At 41.5% G+C, this 18,834-nt stretch overlaps 1 protein-coding gene across 2 annotated transcripts in view; it reads left to right on the forward strand.

Annotated features, from left to right (window-relative positions):
- Nucleotides 1-9,437: 9,437 nt before the first annotated feature.
- The window catches only part of APPBP2 (amyloid beta precursor protein binding protein 2), a 72,762-nt gene continuing 63,365 nt past the window's right edge, over nucleotides 9,438-18,834 (forward strand). Inside the window, exon 1 of one of the 2 annotated variants that reach the window (XM_082440025.1) lies at nucleotides 9,438-9,846. In XM_082440025.1, the coding sequence (XP_082296151.1) occupies nucleotides 9,709-9,846 (138 nt within the window). In that variant the 5' untranslated portion in view covers nucleotides 9,438-9,708. The remainder of the gene's footprint in view (nucleotides 9,847-18,834) is intronic. The other variant, XM_082440024.1, reaches the window with a different exon arrangement.

Raw genomic sequence — 18,834 nt, forward strand, 5'->3', positions numbered from 1 at the left:
TGCATTGGCAGGCGGATTCTTAACCACTGCGCCACCAGGGAAGTCCAGTACTACATTTTTTTTTTTAAAAAACCTATATAGCCAAAGTCACAGACAGAGAAAAGAAAGAAGGTAAGACTATACAATGGGTGGAAAATGTAAACCATGGTTGCTGGAGCAAAATCAGATATACCAGTAGTTAATATATGAATTTTTTTAAAGGTAAATTCCAGCTATATGTTATATTGACCACAAAAATGACACGGAATTGTTGAGAATTAAGTAGAAATTAAGTATAATTAACTAGAAATCACATAATTACAAAATTGTCTTTCTGGGAACAAAGCATGTCCCTCCTTTCATTAAAAGCCTCTTTTGTATCCCTTTATTTTGTGGCTAATCTCACATAGGTCTTTCACATTTCTTATTGACTTTATCACTTATTCTTTATTCTATATTCTTAATCTTTATTCAGTTTTTATTGCTTTTTTAAAAATTATTAGCACCTTTAATTATTATTTATTTATTTTTTTGGCTGTGTTGGGTCTTCGTTTCTGTGTGAGGGCTTTCTCTAGTTGCGGCGAGTGGGGGCCACTCTTCATCGCGGTGCGTGGGCCTCTCACTATCGCGGCCTCTCTTGTTGTGGAGCACAGGCTCCAGACGCGCAGGCTCAGTAGTTGTGGCTCACGGACCTAGTTGCTCCGTGGCATGTGGGATCTTCCCAGACCAGGGCTCGAACCCGTGTCCCCTGCATTAGCAGGCAGATTCTCAACCACTGCGCCACCAGGGAAGCCCTTTTATTGCTTTTATAATCTTTCTTTCCATTATGTTTCCTAACTTGCTATGATTTGTATATAGGAAAATCACTGCCACTACCATCAGGAATGTAAATTAATAGAGTATTAAATACTTTCCAAATAGTCAAATCTGCAGAAAGGAAGGTAAGAGCATCAGGAGTTGTAAATAAGCAGGAAAATATAAAAGACTGCTTTCTTTCTTGTAATTCACTTAAAAGACAGTAACTGTTAAAACAAAACAAATGTAAGGAGGGGCTTATAATGGAGAAGGAAAGGATATGACGATATTCATATAAAGTATAAGAGGGTAGGTGAATTTATTTGTAAATTTTTATTTGTTATAAAGTTATTTCATTGTGAGGCAGGAAGTGTCAGATAAGTAGGATAAGGCTTAAGTAGAAAGTGGGAAATGGGAAGAGATATATTTAGTATTGACTCTAAGTAGACTCTGATAAGTTAAGAATACATTTTATGAGCCTTAGAGGAATCACTGAAAAAGTAATAAAAAGAGCTATAGCTAAGCAGCTAATAGGAAATAAAATGAAATGTTTAAAATATTAGATTATTATTCCATTTATAAGAAATTCTCAAACAGAACTAATCAACGGTACTAGAAAATCACATTGGTGGTTGCCTGGAGTGGGGCAGCTGGGGAGATTGACTGCAAATGGGGCACCAGGGAACTTCTGGGGAGATGGAGATATACACCTTGATTGGGGTGGTGGTTACATACATGTGTACATTTGTCAAAAGTCATCAACCTGTACACTTAAGATACATAACTTTTATTGTATATAAATTATGCCTTAATGAAGTTGCTATTTTCCAAAAATTATTATATCTTTGAAGAGTAAATCCACTTGGTGACTTCAGCTGTGGTATACATCTGTAGTTTTTGTTTGCCAGCTATCTCTGACCTCATCTTTTGGTAATATCATCTGATGTTATTTTCTTAGGTAACTACCACTTTTCTACTTGAGATAGTCTTTTTTTTTTAACCTGTTTTATTTATTTTTGGGTCCTCATATCCAGAATATGGTCTGGAATACAATGTGTGTTCATTGAACACATTTTTTAAAAATAAATTTATTTTATTTATTTGTTTTCTTTTTTTGTTTGTTTTTTGGCTGTGTTGTGTCTTCGTTGCTGTGTGCGGGCCTTCCCTAGTTGCGGCGAGAGGGGGCTACTCTTCGTTGTGGAGCGCAGGCTTCTCATTGTTGTGGCTTCTCCTGTTGCAGAGCACGGGCTCTAGGCACATGGGATTCAGTAGCTGTGGCACGCGGGCTCAGCTGTTGTGACTCACGGGCTCTAGAGCGCAGGCTCAGTAGTTGTGGCACACAGGCTTAGTTGCTCCGCGGCATGTGGGATCTTCCCGGGCCAGGGATCGAACCCGTGTCCCCTGCATTGCAGGCAGATTCTTAACCACTGTGCCACCAGGGAGGCCCCACATTTTTTTTTTAAATTGGGGTATAGTTGCTTTACAATGTTGTGTTAGTTTCTGCTGTACAGCAAAGTGAATCAGCTATATGTATACATATATCCCCTCCTTTTTGGACTTCCTTCCCATTTAGGTCACCATCTACTTGATATAATCTTGGTGAATAGTCATATATATTGCCTTGTCCTCCTTTGGCCAAAGTTGGACATGTGACCCAAGCTAGCCAGTATGACCTTCTATCCTTGGAATTTGAATCTTGAGTCGTGTGATCCAAGGACCAAAAATGGTTGGAGCTGTTTTATCTTGCTAGTGATCAGCTTTTCCGAGATGGTCCATGCCCATCACTGCCTTTGGATCTCAGAGCTTCTTTTTTTTTTTTATTTTTATTTTTTAAAATTAATTAATTAATTAATTAATTTATGGCTGTGTTGGGTCTTCGTTTCGTGCGAGGGCTTTCTCCAGTTGCGGCAAATGGGAGCCACTCTTCATCGCGGTGCACGGGCCTCTCACTATCGCGGCCTCTCCTGTTGCGGAGTACAGGCTCCAGACGCGCAGGCTCAGTAGTTGTGGCTCACGGGCCCAGTCGCTCCGCGGCATGTGGGATCCTCCCAGACCAGGGCTCGAACCCGTGTCCCCTGCATTGGCAGGCAGATTCTCAACCACTGCACCACCAGGGAAGCCCGATATCAGAGCTTCTTGAGAGACAGATTTCTCTCTCTCCTCCGTTAAGGGCACTCTCTGTTACATTGGAGTTGTCAGCCCCTGTGACAGGCTGCCAGTGGCCAGCTCTGGGAGGCTGTCTCAGGATCTTGGGTACACAGAAATCATTCTGCTGTTCTGAGCAACTCTTGGGTTGCTCAAAGCCCTTCACAAATGCCGGTTATTCCCAGGTAGTCATTATACCACTCCCATATCATGCTGGGGTGCCCTGTGATGTTGTCTAAGGCCCATCTGCCTGGGCCTATTAAGCCGCATTTCCTACTATGTGTTCTTACTCCCTTTATGGATTCTAATACTTATGAAAGTAGACCTTCTGCATTCAATGCTCCCCCGCCCCAAATCTTTTCTTCGTTCCTACTCTAGGACCCATGCAGGGCTGTGGGGGTGAGGGGTGGAGGCGGTGAAGGCACAGGGTACAGGGCACTTCTGCATAATCGGTTTCCTATACTTTCCACTTTGGGCTTTCCCCCTTCTTCCTTTCTCCTTTCCAGCAAAAACGGGCTTGCGTAAGGGATGGGGAAACTGTTTTCATCAAATCTACTGTGTTGTCTATGTATATAAGTTCTTTCTATTCCCCTGCAGGGCCTAGACTTTTGAAATGCACAAGCAAAGAAAAGGATCCTTGTTTCCCTCTTCTGTGTCCTCTCATTTAAAACAAATGAGCATAGAACCATTCTATCCACTGCCTCAGTGGGGGGAAGGGTTGTTGTTCATATTTTAAAATGAATATCTTACCACGTAACCAAACTGTATGAACATCTTTATACATATGTCAGTTTAAACATGTGAGGAAACATCTATAAATTAAGTTGGAATCTGCACGTTTTTTAAGGCTCTTGATATGTATTGCCTAAATGTTTTTTTCCAACATATTTTTAGTGTCTTCAGCTATGTATTTAATACACTTTGTCTTCTTATTGGGCTAGCTGATCACTCTAATGTGAATTTTTGTGGAATACAAAGATATTTTAATACCACTTCGTGTTCATTAGGATGGCTAATTATCCAAAAAATGGAAAATAACAAGTGTGAGGATGTGGAGAAATTGGAACGTGCGTGCATTGCTGGTGGGAATATAAAATGGTACAGCTGTTGTGGAAAACAGTTTGGCAGTTCCTCAAGAAGTTAGAAGTAGAATTACCATATGATCCAGCAATTCTACTTCAAGGTATACACCCAAAAGAATTGAAAACGACTCAAACAGATGTTTGTATACTTCATTCATAGCATTATTCACAATTGCCAAAATGTGGAAACAACCCAAATGTCTATGAACAGATGAATGGATAAACAAATGTGGTATATACATACAATTGAGTATTATTTAGCCTTAAAAAGGAATGAAATTCTGATACAAGGTACAACATGGATGAACCTTGAAAACATGCTAAATGAAATAAGCCAGACACAAAAGAACAAATATTGTATGATTCTACTTATTTGAGGCACCTAGAATAGGTGAACCCACAGAGACAGAAAGCAGATTAGAAATTACCAGGGGCTGGGAAGAGGGGGAAATGTGGAATTACTGTTTATTTATTTATTTAATTTATTTATTTTTGGCTGCTTTGGGTCTTTCGTTGCTGCGCACGGGCTTTCTCTAGTTGCAGTGAGCAGGGGCTACTCTTCATTGCGGTGCGTGAACTTCTCATTGCGGTGGCTTCTCTTGTTGCAGAGCACAGGCTCTAGACACGCAGGCTCAGTAGTTGTGGCATGTGGGCTCAGTAGTTGTGGCTCGTGGGCTCTAGAGCACAGGCTTGGTAGTTGTGGTGCACGGGCTTAGTTGCTCAGCAGCCTGTGGGATCTTCGCGGACCAGGGCTCAAACCTGTGTCCCCTGCATTGGCAGGTGGATTCTTAACCACTGCGCCACCAGGGAAGTCCCCACAACATTTACTGTCTTGTCCTCAAGATGCTTAGAGGCCTGTTGGGGAGATAAGGCATCCACACATGATGTAATTAAATTATAAGATAAGATATCATTATAAGAGATGTTACATGGAAGATTATAATGTGATCTTTTAACTTTTTCTTTTCTCTTGAATTATACATTCTCCCTCTCTTTTGATATACTCTTTTTACTCTCTTATCTTTAACTATCCTCAAAAATTATCAAGTTTTTCCTCCCCAGTCTTGAAACCTTTCCCAAGTCTGCCTGTGTATCTCATAGAAACCTCATCCTTAAAAAATCCAAAACTGGACCCAAACTCCTCAGTATGTTGTTAAGTTCAGTAAATGACCTCACCACATATTTTGTCTTCTAGGTTAAAAATCTGTATCATTTGTATATTTTGACTAAAAAGTTTGGTGGGGAGTTGGATGTGATTGGAATGCCCTTAGGTAGGATAATATCTATACAAGATGGCTCAAGAGTTATATGACTATATCACTTTGTGTATAGTTTACTTTGTTCCCATTTTCCATCTCACTGAAAAATTAAAACTTTTCACTGTCACAAATAAAGAACCACAACTTTGTTTCACAATTTTGCATGTATTTTTTTACATTCTGAAAATTAGAAAATTTCCTAGAACTTGGAGGTATAGTGTCAAGGTGAAATGAACTCACTTATACTGTATTGCTCAAGTAAATCTATTCGTGTTATTTTCCTATGAACTTTTTTAAAGGATTTTATTTATTTATTTATTTGGCTGCATTGGGTCTTTGTTGCTGCGCGTGGGCTTTCTCTAGTTGTGGTGAGCAAGGACTACACTTCGTTGCGGAGCGCGGGCTTCTCATTGTGGTGGTTTCTCTTGTTACGGAGCACAGGCTCTAGGCGCATGGGCTTCCGTAGTTGTGGCACGTGGGCTCAGTAGTTGTGGCTTGCGTGCTCTAGAGCACAGACTCAGTAGTTGTGGCTCACAGGTTTAGTTGCTCCGCGGCATGTGGGATCTTCCCCGACCAGGGCTCGAACCCATGTCCCCGGCATTGGCCGGCAGATCCCCAACCACTGTGCCACCAGGGAAGTCCTGAACTTCTTTTTAACTCTATTGCCTTTATTTAAAAAAAAAATTTTATTGGAGTATAGTTGATTTACAATGTTGTGTTAGTTTCAGGTGTATATTTTCCTATGAACTTCATTGCAACTGAAAATACTTTGAGAATTGACCTATTTTGGAACTTTTATATGACTATTACATCCAAAACCAATTCATTATCTCCTCACTACTCTCATGATATCCTGTGCAAACGCTATCACGGTATTTCTCACATTATATTGTGATTATTGATTACATGTTTGTCTTTCCAAGAATGACCCTTAAGCCTTTATTCCATGCACTGGACCAGCACCAGCAGCACAAAGACAAAACCACTCAGACCTTCTACGCTAATTCTCTACTTCTGATTGTCAGGGTGAGTAGACGGACTGCATACAGGGCAGGTTCCAAGTGGATTTCCTCAAAATAAGGACTGGCAAATGATAGGTTTTATTTTCTATTGCTCTTAGGGCCAAATGGGGGTGTTATGTATGTTAATGAAGACAGTAGAGATCAAGAATTGGGGGAGCATCCTACTAGGTAGCTGTTTGGATTAACTTTGGAGACAGGAAGCCACATGTAGCAAGCAGGGTGAATTTAAAGGGGTCAAGACAAGATGCATAGTAACTATGAACATGTCCAAAAAACTCCTGAGTTTTCTGCAGATGTGGGTAATGGTACTGAGGGATGAGAACTGGGCAGGATTTCCTATCTTCATTGTTTCCCTAAGTGACAAGAACTGTTTGGCAAAGCCTTGCTCTGTTCTTTGATGGTTGCAAGTATCAGGACCCAGTCATTCTGCCTATGTGATGTGTGCTGCCACACGTGTGCCTTGATGACTCTATTTATGAGGTCCATGTGATGGTTGGCCTGTGGTTGATGGGTGTTGATTATGTGGATTTAGACTTGGAGGGCTCTGAAAAAGGCTCTTCAAATTTAGGACAAGAATCATTGTTTCCATTCTGATTCTCTTTGGTTACACAGTTCACTCTTATAAGTAGTATAGCAGAGCCATTGTCAGAAAGTTAAGAAAACTGTCCAACACAGGTTATGAACTGTCTCATTCTCATGAATGAGACATTCATTCATTCTCATGAATGAATTCATATGTTTAGTAATGTACGGCCCTGAGAGGGAATAGGTTGACTATGGAGTCTAAAGTGATGGGTTCCTGGGAACTTTAGGGGATTGGAATGGGGTGTTCCAGTGACCTGCTGTGGCATAACCACTACAACCTTAGTGATATAAATGAAGAACCATTTTATTATGCTCCTGTGGGTCAGGAATTCAGACCAGAGCAGGGATACTTGTCTCAATCAGTTCCTTGATGCTTGGATCCTCATCTGGAAAGAATGGAGTGGCTGAAGGTAACTCAAATGTCTTAGAGATGAGGAATCATCTGGAGGTTTCTTCACTGAAACAACTGGTACCCGAGCTGAGATGACTCAAAGGCTGCATTCAGCTGGGATTGTTGACCGGGAGTGCTTACGTGTAGCCTCTCCATGTGACTTGGGCTTACTCAGAGCATGGTGGCCTCAGGGTACTTCATCTTTTTACATGGTGGCTCAGGAATCCAAGAGTGAGTATTCCAGAGAACAAGATAGACTCCATATGGCCTTTTCTGGCCTAGCATCACTTCTGCTGTACTCCATTTGTTGAAACAGACACAGTCCAACCAGAGTCAAGAGCAAGGTATTGCTCAATACTTAGACCCCCCACAGCTCAATGAAGGGAGAACCTGCAATTTAAAAATGGTCAAAATGTGTATTGCCTCTTAGGATTTTCAGGATTCTTTCTGGACCAAGTTCATGTCTCATATAGCTCTGTATAGTGGAAGGCTTTCTGCCAAATTTGAGGCCACCAGTAGTCAAGGGTTAGAGATTTGGTGGACTGTAGCGATAACATTGTGACACAAAGGACCTCTGTTCGCCAAAATGTATAGATGGCCATGACAGTTTAGCAGGCCTCTTCTGTATTCTATCCTCCTGTAGCTGGGAGTGCATGATTCGAGATCTTCCTCCGGCTCTGCTGGTCATAGATGATTACTGTCTTCTTGCTGACACACAAATCTTTTGCTTCCTTACAATCCTTTAAGGATCCCCTATCATCTCCAAGATGAAGTCCAAGGTCATTAGCATCACATTAGCCCCTTCATGATCTGACCCTGACCACTGAAAACTCAGATGTTATGCTATCATCCAGAATATGAAAGGCAGTATTTGTATAATTATTGAGTTCAAATACCAGCTCTGCTGGGACTCGTTAATTTTCTAGAGTACAAGGGAGAAGCTTTCTTCCCTCAATTGAGGACAGTCCGCAACAAAAATGGCCTAGTTTCCACTAGTTTCTCTGTTCATCTGGTTAACAAGGGCCTGGCCTGCAGATGGATTCTAATTCTGGATTTAGTGCCTTAAGGTAGGGATTCGTTGTTTATGTAAAATTAAAATGTAACTGGGCATTTGTATTTTTTTACTTGCCAATTCTGGCAACCCTACCTTAAGGCCAACCACAGCTTTCCCAGGTTCATGCACTACAGAGTAAGAACCGTATAGACTGAGAAGAGGACTAAGTGTGTTTCCTTCTTTCTTTCTTACCAAACTATTTAACCATTTAACATTGAAATAGCAGGGTGAACTGGAAGAGCCACTTCCAATTCCTTTAGCTCTAAATGTCAGCACATTATCATCATTGTTTTCAGGTTTTACATTGCTACAGCGTGACTACGAGATTGACAGTGTCACCAATTATGGCCAGTAATTTCCTTGTTAAATTCCTAGAGCAGAAAGATGTTGCATAAAGTTCTTGAAATCGCAGACTTGGAAAATTAAGTTACATAAGTAGCAGATATTCAGGCTGAGGACGGAAGGAAAGAGATATCTTCATTTCTGTTTTACCACAGTCATACCACAGTTACCATTTAGCCCTTTTTCTCTCACCACTATTTGTAATTCCATAAGGCTAACCTTCCCACCAAACTCTTCTAAAGCAGTTCTTCCCCCCCCCCTTTTTTTTTGGTAAGTTTCATTTAGAAAAAGAAACATAGTAAAGTTCAAACAGGGCAAATGGTTACACAGTGCAAGTCTCCCTTCCATCCTGATCCCTAGTTCCTAGGCCGAAGGTTCCTAACTTGGCTTAGGGACCGGAGTCTAAGGGAGGGTTTCCAGAGTAATGTGACTTCTCTGAATGCATGATTTTTAATGGACTGATAACTGCATCCAAACTTCTACCTGAGCCTGGAAAGGGTCCGTGCCTAAGAACCCCCGAAGTAGGACTGGCTGAAAGGACTGATGCGGCCGGTGATTCGGAAGGAGCTGCTTAAAAACCTGTCATAACTTGTCGCAGTGAAAAAAGTTCACCCCCATCCACTGAACTCCAGCGCCCTCGGAAAGTATGTTCCCCGAGGGCGGGATCACGGATCTTTTCTTCCCAAGTTTTTCGCCTGCCGCATTCCTTCCCTCCAGCGCGTCGGCGTATGCTGACGTCATGACGCCGCACACGTAGTCCCGCCCCTGCAGAGAGAGGCACTGGGACGGATCCCAGGGTGCTCGCAAACACGGAATGTGAGGCCTCGGCCCGGCTGCCCCCGGATCCCTGGCCCGCTCTCCACACGGGCCTGCGCCCGCTGCCGCCGCCCCCAGCTTGCCCGGAGGAACCAGGGCACCGCGCCCTTCTGCTGTGTGCCCGCGTGGCCGCCGCCACCCCTCGGAATCCTCCGGGGCCGCCGAGGAGTTCGCTACGGAGGGAGGCGGGGGCCTTCGGGAGGAGGAGGCGGAGGAGGCGGAGGAGGAGGGAAGGAAGATGGCGGCCGTGGAACTAGAGTGGATCCCAGAGACCCTCTATAACACCGCCATCTCCGCTGTCGTGGACAACTACATCCGCTCACGCCGAGACATCCGCTCCTTACCCGAGAACATTCAGTTCGATGTTTACTATAAGGTACGGACCGTGGGCCAGCGCTCTGCTCTCCTGCAGCAACCCCTGGGGCCGCACCCCCTTCCACGTCCGCGAACCCCCGCGTTTAACCCCTTACCCCTTGTAGCAGGGTCGTCTTCCGAGACATATGGGGCGGTGTCGGGGTGACCAATATAGAAACACCCCATCTGGTAGCCTCTGTCTCGCAAGCTCTTGGGCCTTAATGGATACGTCTTCCTAATGAGTCTTTTCCCCCTTTTGGTGTTCCCTCCTACATTGGGGCCCCTTTGGGTAGGCCTTTTGCGTGGACTTCCTTTATTGCGCCCTTGTCCCACTCAGTCCTTCCCTTCTAGCCTGTGTCTTCGGGATATTTTCTGCCCTCCCTTCCCAATTAAGTGTCACCATCAGCTGGACTTTTCTTTGCTCTTTTCCCCTCCTTTCTAGTTTCTTTTCTCGCCGCCCTCCTTCCCAAGTTTTTTTTTTTTTTCCCCCCCTGCTTCTTGTTCCTTAGCTTTACCTTTTTCTTCCTAATTGGGAGGGAGTTGAGCAATTATTGGAAGTAGTCGTGTGCCTTATTCGCATATCCTTTAAAGCTTTGGTTTTTGTTTATACTAGGGGTTGAATAGGGGGTTTTATTAACATGGGAGTGTTGACAAACTACTTGAAAGGGGGAAAATCCTTAAAAAAAAAAAAACTTTAGAATTTAAAGTATGTTCATATATTTGCAAGTTGTAATCTTGCAGCATTCCTAAATCGCTCCCCCTCAGAAATCTGAACAAAAAGTTTCCAAGTCAGTCTCCAAGTAGTTTCAGGGGTAAGTGTCTTTAGACGTGGACAGTTTTGCAGTGTTTAGAGAGGGAGGAGAACTTTATGGACTCGGAGCCTCCCTTTTCCTCTCCCCCCACATTTGAATGTGAACAGTGGACTTATTATTCAGTCCTCTTTGCCTTGAATCGGCGTGGATAACGCCTCTTCTCCTGTAGCCACCCACGCAAAATTTGACTAGAAGTAAAGTGTGATTTATTTTTTAGATCTAAACACTTCCTCTTGATTTGTAAGTTGGCTGGAACATTGTAAACTGATATTTAACAGATGTGTATGTTCTTATATATGTATGATGTTTTATGGCAGTTGTTTCATCGGGAAGGTTGCCCGCTTTCTCCACCCCGAATATTTTTTCAGAAAGCAGCTGACTTGCTGCATTCTACTAAATCCAGCTGCTTTACACCAATTCTAACAATTAAATTTTTTCCCCCCTAGATATTTGGGGAATATTCATTTTGGTCATTTATGTTATTATTTGGGGGGAGGGGAAGTTAGAGAAAAATCTCCCTTTATTCCAGATCCCTTTGATACATTGATTTACTTTTGTGCGTATCTAAGGAAGTTTTGTATATTTAAGATTCATTCCTCCCAGGAAGGATGAGTTGGATCTCTTTCTCTACCCGGGAAACTGCAGCTTTTTGTGTATGCTAACTCTATCTATTTTAATAAATCGCGTGTAATCTTTTACACTTTTTAGAGAAAATCATTGGAAGTTTAATCAAAGTATATTTAGTGGTTTAATTCCCTCAAAGTACTTGGATATCTTCTGTAACTTTCATTTCTAATTGAAGCTTTTCATTTGTGTATTATTAATAGTGAGTATGAGCAGATGGTGCTTTTGCCACATTTTCTGTTTCACGTAGTCCACAAAGTTTTAATATGGTGTCTTTTTTGGTACACTTGTACTCCTTAACAGTTGTGTGCCTGTAGGGAATATGGCACTGTGCTAAGGTGAAGGAGGGTGTTTAACATGTGCCTGGAACTGTAAGTGCTTTTACACAGTTATTTTGTTTAAGCCTCACAATTAAACTGTAAAGTGGGGTATAACCCTGTTTTATAGGTGAGAAAGTTAAGTAATTTATTTTTATTTTTTTATTTTTTGAAAGTTAAGTAATTTAGTCTAGGTCTAGTATTTAGTTCCTGTGTACCTTGCTTTCTTGCTTAATGTTTACAGTTTCCACTTTTCTCCAATTTAGAGCCAAGGAGAAACTCACAGTCAGGTCCCTCCCTCCAGCTGTCCCAACTTCCATCAATAGGCATAGTCATAGACAAAATAATAGTATTTGTGCAATCAAAAATTTCCCCATCCTGATTCACCATAGTCCAGTGTCACTGTGTTAGTTTTTGTCAGTAGCTTCAGGTGAAGGCACAGTCATAAAGCTTTAGGAAATGGGGTTATGGAATGAATGGGAGGTGAAGAAGTAGACATGCTGACTGCTCCCTAAAAAGGGAAGGGAGAGAGGTATTGATATGTAGAAAGGGTAAAATGTGAAAGTTGTTGTTTTTAAAGAATGGAAGATGTTAGAATGTATTTATTGGCTGAATGGCAGAAACCAAAACGGAATGAGAGGTTGAATATACAGGTAAGGCGGGAAATAAATTATGGAGCAGAGTCCTTGTGTAGGAGCCTTAAATTAATAAGCCTTGCCCCTTCCTTCACCCTGCATAAATTAAGGTATTAGTCTTTTTTTTTTTAATTTATTTATTTTAATATATTTATTTTTGGCTGCATTGGGTCTTGGTTGCTGCGCATGGGCTTTCTCTAGTTGCTGCGAGCGGGGGCTTTCTCTAGTTGCTGCGAGCGGGGGCTACTCTTCATTGCAGTGCGCGGGCTTCTCATTGCAGTGGCTTCTCTTGTTGCGGAGCATGGGCTCTAGGTGCGCGGGCTTCAGTAGTTGCGGCTCGCGGGCTCAGTAGCTGTGGCTCGTGGGCTCTAGAGCACAGGCTTAGTAGTTGTGGTGCGTGGGCTTAGTTGCTCCGTGGCATGTGGGATCTTCCTGGACCAGGGCTCGAACCCGTGTCCCCTGCATTGGTAGGCGGATTCTTAACCACTGCGCTACGAGGGAAGTCCAAGGTATTAGTCTTACATTGGCGTTGAGGAAGGAATACTTCTTCCTCTAAGAATCAGACGCAAAGAGTTAAAGACATAAAGTGTCTACATAACTAAGTTTGCAAAGAATGGTAGTTATGAATTAGGAGGTAAGATCATCTACTGAGAATAAGGGATAAGAGTGGTGGCTTTTATGTAGAAAGGCTAAACAGAAGTTGGAAATGGCTGCTAAGTTATATAGAAAGGGAGGCTCAGTAAAAATATGTTTAAAAAAAATGATAGGAGATATAGATGGTTCCATAAAACAGTATCCTACAGGATAATGTCTTTGAATCAGAATGGGTTTTCTCTAAGGGTACTCAACAATTTGGGTATAGAAGTAGATAAAGTGAATAGAAAGAATTGTAAAATTGTAGACCAACTGAAGGCAAATAGAGTGAAGGGCTGGGTTCTTCAAAGAGTGAAGTTTATGAGCTTTTCTTTCTTTTTTTTAAACTTTGGGTTTATTTATTTATTTATTTATTTATGGCTGTGTTGGGTCTTCGTTTCTGTGTGAGGGCTTTCTCCAGTTGCGGCAAGTGGGGGCCACTCTTCATCACGGTGCGCAGGCCTCTCACTATCGCGGCCTCTCTTGTTGCGGAGCACAGGCTCCAGACGTGCAGGCTCAGCAATTGTGGCTCACGGGCCTAGTTGCTCCACGGCATGTGGGATCTTCCCAGACCAGCGCTCGAACCCATGTCCCCTGCATTGGCAGGCAGATTCTCAACCACTGCGCCACCAGGGAAGCCCTGAACTTTTCTTTTTATTGTAACTGCTGAATGGTCTATTTTATCCTGTTCCAATTACAGAATTTTCCATAGAGTTAAGTTTTGACCCAGTGAAGTGTTGCCATAATGTGTTCTATTTATTGTTTTTAGTCTTAAACTTAATAATTTGGGATTTTTAAAAAATTATTATTATAAGTCTCAGGCTGAAAACCATACGGATTAATGCCTGATTTAGTATTAGAGTTGAATTAATTTTTTCTTTTTCTGTGTTTATTTCTATTCTTAGTTATATACAGCCTCAACTAATATTGTTTTAAATTGGCTGGTAACAAATTGAAAAAAAATTCTTGCAACATATTTGACAGCCAAAGAGTTAATATTCTTTTCACATAAAAAACTCTTAGGATTAATAAATTGAGAGCAAAAACTTTAGGGGAGGCAGGGCATAAAAAAACATAAATAGGCAGCCATACCATGTATCTGGATGGGAAGGTAGTATGTTATAAATATGTCCACTCATGTCAGTTTAAGCTGTGAATTTATTACAACTTGAATCAGAATCTCAGAATTTTATTGGGTATACGAAATTGATTAAATATGTTTATATGGAGGAATTAATTACATGAGAATAAATGAGCCAAGGAAATTTTTAAGATGTACAGTATTTAGGATAGTCAAGTGTATTAGAAGGCTGTATATTTTAAAACAACATGGTATTGGCACAAGAACAGCAAAGAGGGAAATTGATTTATAGAACATAGTAGACAGACTAGATAGAAACCAAAGCATATTTAAGAATATATTACATAATAAAGTTATAGGACAGTGCTGTATTTTAAATAAATGGGGGAAAATTGGTTATTTGGGGGGAATGTTAGACTTCTACTTCACACCTTATACCAAAATGAATTCCAGGTGAATTAAAGATTTAAATATGGCAAATGAAATCATAAAAGTATCAGAATAAATTATTGGGTCAATATCTTACAGTGGGAAATGACTGAAATTCTTTTTTAAAGAAATTATTGAGGTAATTTACAAATTAAAAAAATGTCAAACATTATAAAAATGAGTAATGTAAAACATGAAGTCCTCTTGTTACTCATCTTGCCAACACTAATGCTGTCTTGGCATAGAGAAGGCTTTTCTAAGCCTGAAACCAAAACCCAGGAGGAAAAAAAGAAATTGATACTTTTGAGTACATTAAAAAATAGGGGGAGGGCTTCCCTGGTGGCGCAGTGGTTAGGAATCTGCCTGCCAATGCAGGGGACACGGGTTCGAGCCCTGGTCTGGGAAAATCCCACATGCCGCGGAGCAACTAAGCCCGTGAGCCACAACTACTGAGCCTGCGCGTCTGGAGCCTGTGCTCCGCAAGGGGAGAGGCCGCGACAGTGAGAGGCCTGTGCACCATGGTGAAGAGTGGCCCCCGCTCGCCGCAACTGGAAAAGCCCTCGCACAGAAACGAAGACCCAACACAGTCAAAAATAAATAAATTTATTAAAATAAATAAATAAATAAAAAATAGGGGGAAAATTATAAGCACATTTTTTAAAAAGACTATGCAAATGGCAACATTTGTCACATGAGGGGTGAATTTCCTAAATACAGGAAGATCTAATACTAATTAATATGTAAAGGACAACCAACTTGTTTTCAGAAGACCTGAACAGCTAGCTCATACAAGAAGAAAACATGTAATACTAATCATAATAAATATCAAAAGATGTTCGGATGAAATGCAAATTAAAATGCAGTGTCAAGCCAAGTCAACCATGAAGAAGAAAGAAAATCTGGAGGACTTACACCATCAAATATCAAGCTGTAACAAGATAAGATGGTTTTGGCACATGGGTAGACAAATAGACCAATGGAGCAATACAGTCCAGAAACAGACTGACACATGTATACTGTCACCTGGTTTATAATAAAAGTGACACAGCAGTACAATGGAGAAAGGAGAATCAAATAATGGTGTTGGTCAGTTAGATATCCATGTAGGGGGAGAAGGATCACGATCTTACCTTATATCATACACAGTTACCATTTTTGGGTGGATTGCTGATCTAAGTGTGAAAAAACAGTTTTTTAGGAAAAAAAGTTTTCAGTGTGTCAGCAAAGATTTATTAAATAGGATACAAATGAGCTAAATATAAAGATAACTTGAAAAATTGGACTATATTAAGATCAAGAACATCTCTTCATAAAAAATACCATTAAAAGGGAAAAGCTGGGGCTTTCCTGGTGACGCAGTGGTTAAGAATCTGCCTGCCAGTGCAGGGGACACGGTTCGAGCCCTGGTCCAGGAAGATCCCACATACTGCAGAGCAACTAAGCCCGTGCGCCACATCTACTGAGCCTGCGCGCCACACTGCTGAAGCCCGTGCACCTAGAGCCCGTGCTTCGCAACGAGAGAAGCCACCACAACGAGAAGCCTGTGCACCGCAACGAAGAGTAGCCCCCGCTCGCTGCAACTAGAGAAAGCCCACACGCAGCAACAAAGACCCAATTCAGCCATAAATAGATAGATAGATACCATTAAAAGGGAAAAGCCAGGGCTTCCCTGGTGGTGCAGTAGCTAAGAATCTGCCTGCCAATGCAGGGGACATGGGTTCAAGCCCTGGTCCAGGAAGATCCCACATGCTGCGGAGCAACTAAGCCCGTGCGCCACATCTACTGAGCCTGCGCGCCACACTGCTGAAGCCCGTGCACCTAGAGCCCGTGCTTCGCAACGAGAGAAGCCACCACAACGAGAAGCCTGTGCACCGCAATGAAGAGTAGCCCCCGCTCGCTGCAACTAGAGAAAGCCCACACGCAGCAACAAAGACCCAATTCAGCCATAAATAGATAGATAGATACCATTAAAAGGGAAAAGCCAGGGCTTCCCTGGTGGTGCAGTAGCTAAGAATCTGCCTGCCAATGCAGGGGACATGGGTTCAAGCCCTGGTCCAGGAAGATCCCACATGCTGCGGAGCAACTAAGCCCGTGCGCCACATCTACTGAGCCTGCACTCTGGAGCCTGTGAGCCACAACTACTGAAGCCTGCGCACTTAGAGCCCACGCTCCACAACAAGAGAAACCTTTGCAGTGAGAAGCCCGCGCACAGCAGCAACGAAGAGTAGACCCCGCTCACCGCAACTAAAGAAAGCGCGCATGCAGCAACGAAGACCCGACACAGCCAAAGATAAAAATAAATAAATAAATAAATTTATTTTAAAAAAAGGGAAAAGCCATGCCACAGAGTAGAAGATATTTGAAGCACATATATCTGACAAAGGAATCATCCTGCATCTAAAGAACTAGAAATTAAGAAAATAACCCATTTTTTTAAATGGAGAAATAACTTCAATAGACATCCAAAAGGGGACATTCCAAGGACCTGTCAAACATTTGGAAAAATGCTCAACCTCATTTTGTCTTCAGGGAAATCGCTGTCCTCCTGTACTTTCCCCAGAATGGCTAAATGAAAAAGAAAAAAGTGTTGGTAAGGATATGGAGCAATCAGAACTCTCATGTACTGTTAGTGGGAATGTAAATTGATATACCATTTTGGAAAACTAGCATCATCTACTAAAACTGAACATATATATACCCTATAATTCCATCACAAGATATATACACTTAAGAACATTCAAGGAGTCCGCTGGTGATTTAGTGATTAGGATTTGGTGCTTTCACTGCCATGGCCCAGGTTCAATCCCTGGTTGGGGAACTGAGATTCCACAAGCTGTGCAGTGCGACCAAAAAAAAAAAAAAAAAGTTCATAGCAATACTATTCATGATAACCAAAAAGTGGAAACTATCCCAATGTCCATCAGTAGGAGAATTAATAAATAAATTATGGAGTAGCTATATAGTGGAATATTTTGCAATGAAAATGAATGAATTGCAACTGTTATAAACCATATGGATGAATCTCACAAATGATATTGAGTGAAAGAAATCAGTCATAGGAGTATGTATCAGAGGCTCCCAAACTCTCTCCCCTCATAGCACCCTTAGGCCAAAAGAAATACCTAACAGTTCTGTTCATTAAGTAGATATAAACAGTTAGTAATACTTATGTCCTAACAACTTGAGAGCCATTAAAAGAATAGTGCACAAAAATTGAAAGAACAAAGAGTAGTGTACTTCGTTCTTAAATAACCACAATTACTTATTACTGGGTTGTGTGTTTGTTGGGCACTGTACAACTTCTCACATCTTGGAATCGGATTGGTCACCACCATTCCATTTTCTGTTCCATAATGATTTTTGCACATTACTTTTATTATAGCAACCACTGAAAATGCTGCTTCACAAAGATAAGATGTTGTTGAAAGGAATATAGCAATCTAGTATTTGGCATGGTTTAATACAGATGTGGAATATTGTTTCTTTCAAACTTAAAATATCTTGCAGTGCCCCAGGGAACCTTGGTGCAGTTTGGAAAATGTGGATATGTAGTGTGATTTCATTTGTTTAAAGTTCAAAAACAGGCAAAATTAATCACAAGTATTGTAAGTCAGGAGCAGTTATCCTTGGAGGATAGTGACTATGCAGGGGCACAGAGGGAGATGTCTGGGATTCTGATAATACTCTATTTTATGATCTGCATGTTGGTTATGGGTGTGTTCACTTTGTGAAAATTTATTGAGCTTTACATTTTATTCTTTCATTTTCTTTTTTAAATTATATACATATATTTTTAAATTAATTAATTAATTAATTTTAGCTGCATTGGGTCTTCGTTGCTGCACGTGGGCTTTCTCTAGTTGCTGCGAGCGGGAGCTACTCTTTGTTGCGGTACGTGGGCTTCTCATTGTGGTGGCTTCTCTTGTTGTGGAGCATGGGCTCTAGGCGCGTGGGCTTCATTAGTTGTGGCACGTGGGCTCAGTAGTTGTGGCTCACGGGCTCTAGAGCACAGGCTCTGTAGTTGTGGCGCACGGGCTTAGTTGCTCCGCGGCATGTGGGATCTTCCCGGACCAGGGCTTGAACCTGTGTCCCCTGCATTGGCAGGCGGATTCTAAACCACTGCTCCACCAGGGAAGTCCTAAATTATATATATTTTTTATTGAAGTATAGTTGCTGTACAATATTATACAAGTTACAGGTGTACAGTATAGTGATTCACAATTTTTAAAGGTTATACTCCATTTATAATTCATATAAAATATTGGTGATATTCCCTGTGTTGTACAATATATCCCTGTAGCTTATTTTGTACATAATAGTTTGTACTTCTTAGAGCTTTATATTTTAAATATGAATTGTGCACTCATCTGTGTGTATGTTATACTTCAGTAAAAAGGTTTAAAAATTAACATTCATTTTCACTTACTAGATTGTCATGGTTTAATGATTCAAATAACTCATACCCTTTAATCCACAATA

The sequence above is a fragment of the Balaenoptera physalus genome, assembly GCF_965194825.1.
Source record: "Balaenoptera physalus genome assembly, chromosome: 20".
Lineage (NCBI taxonomy): Eukaryota > Metazoa > Chordata > Mammalia > Artiodactyla > Balaenopteridae > Balaenoptera > Balaenoptera physalus.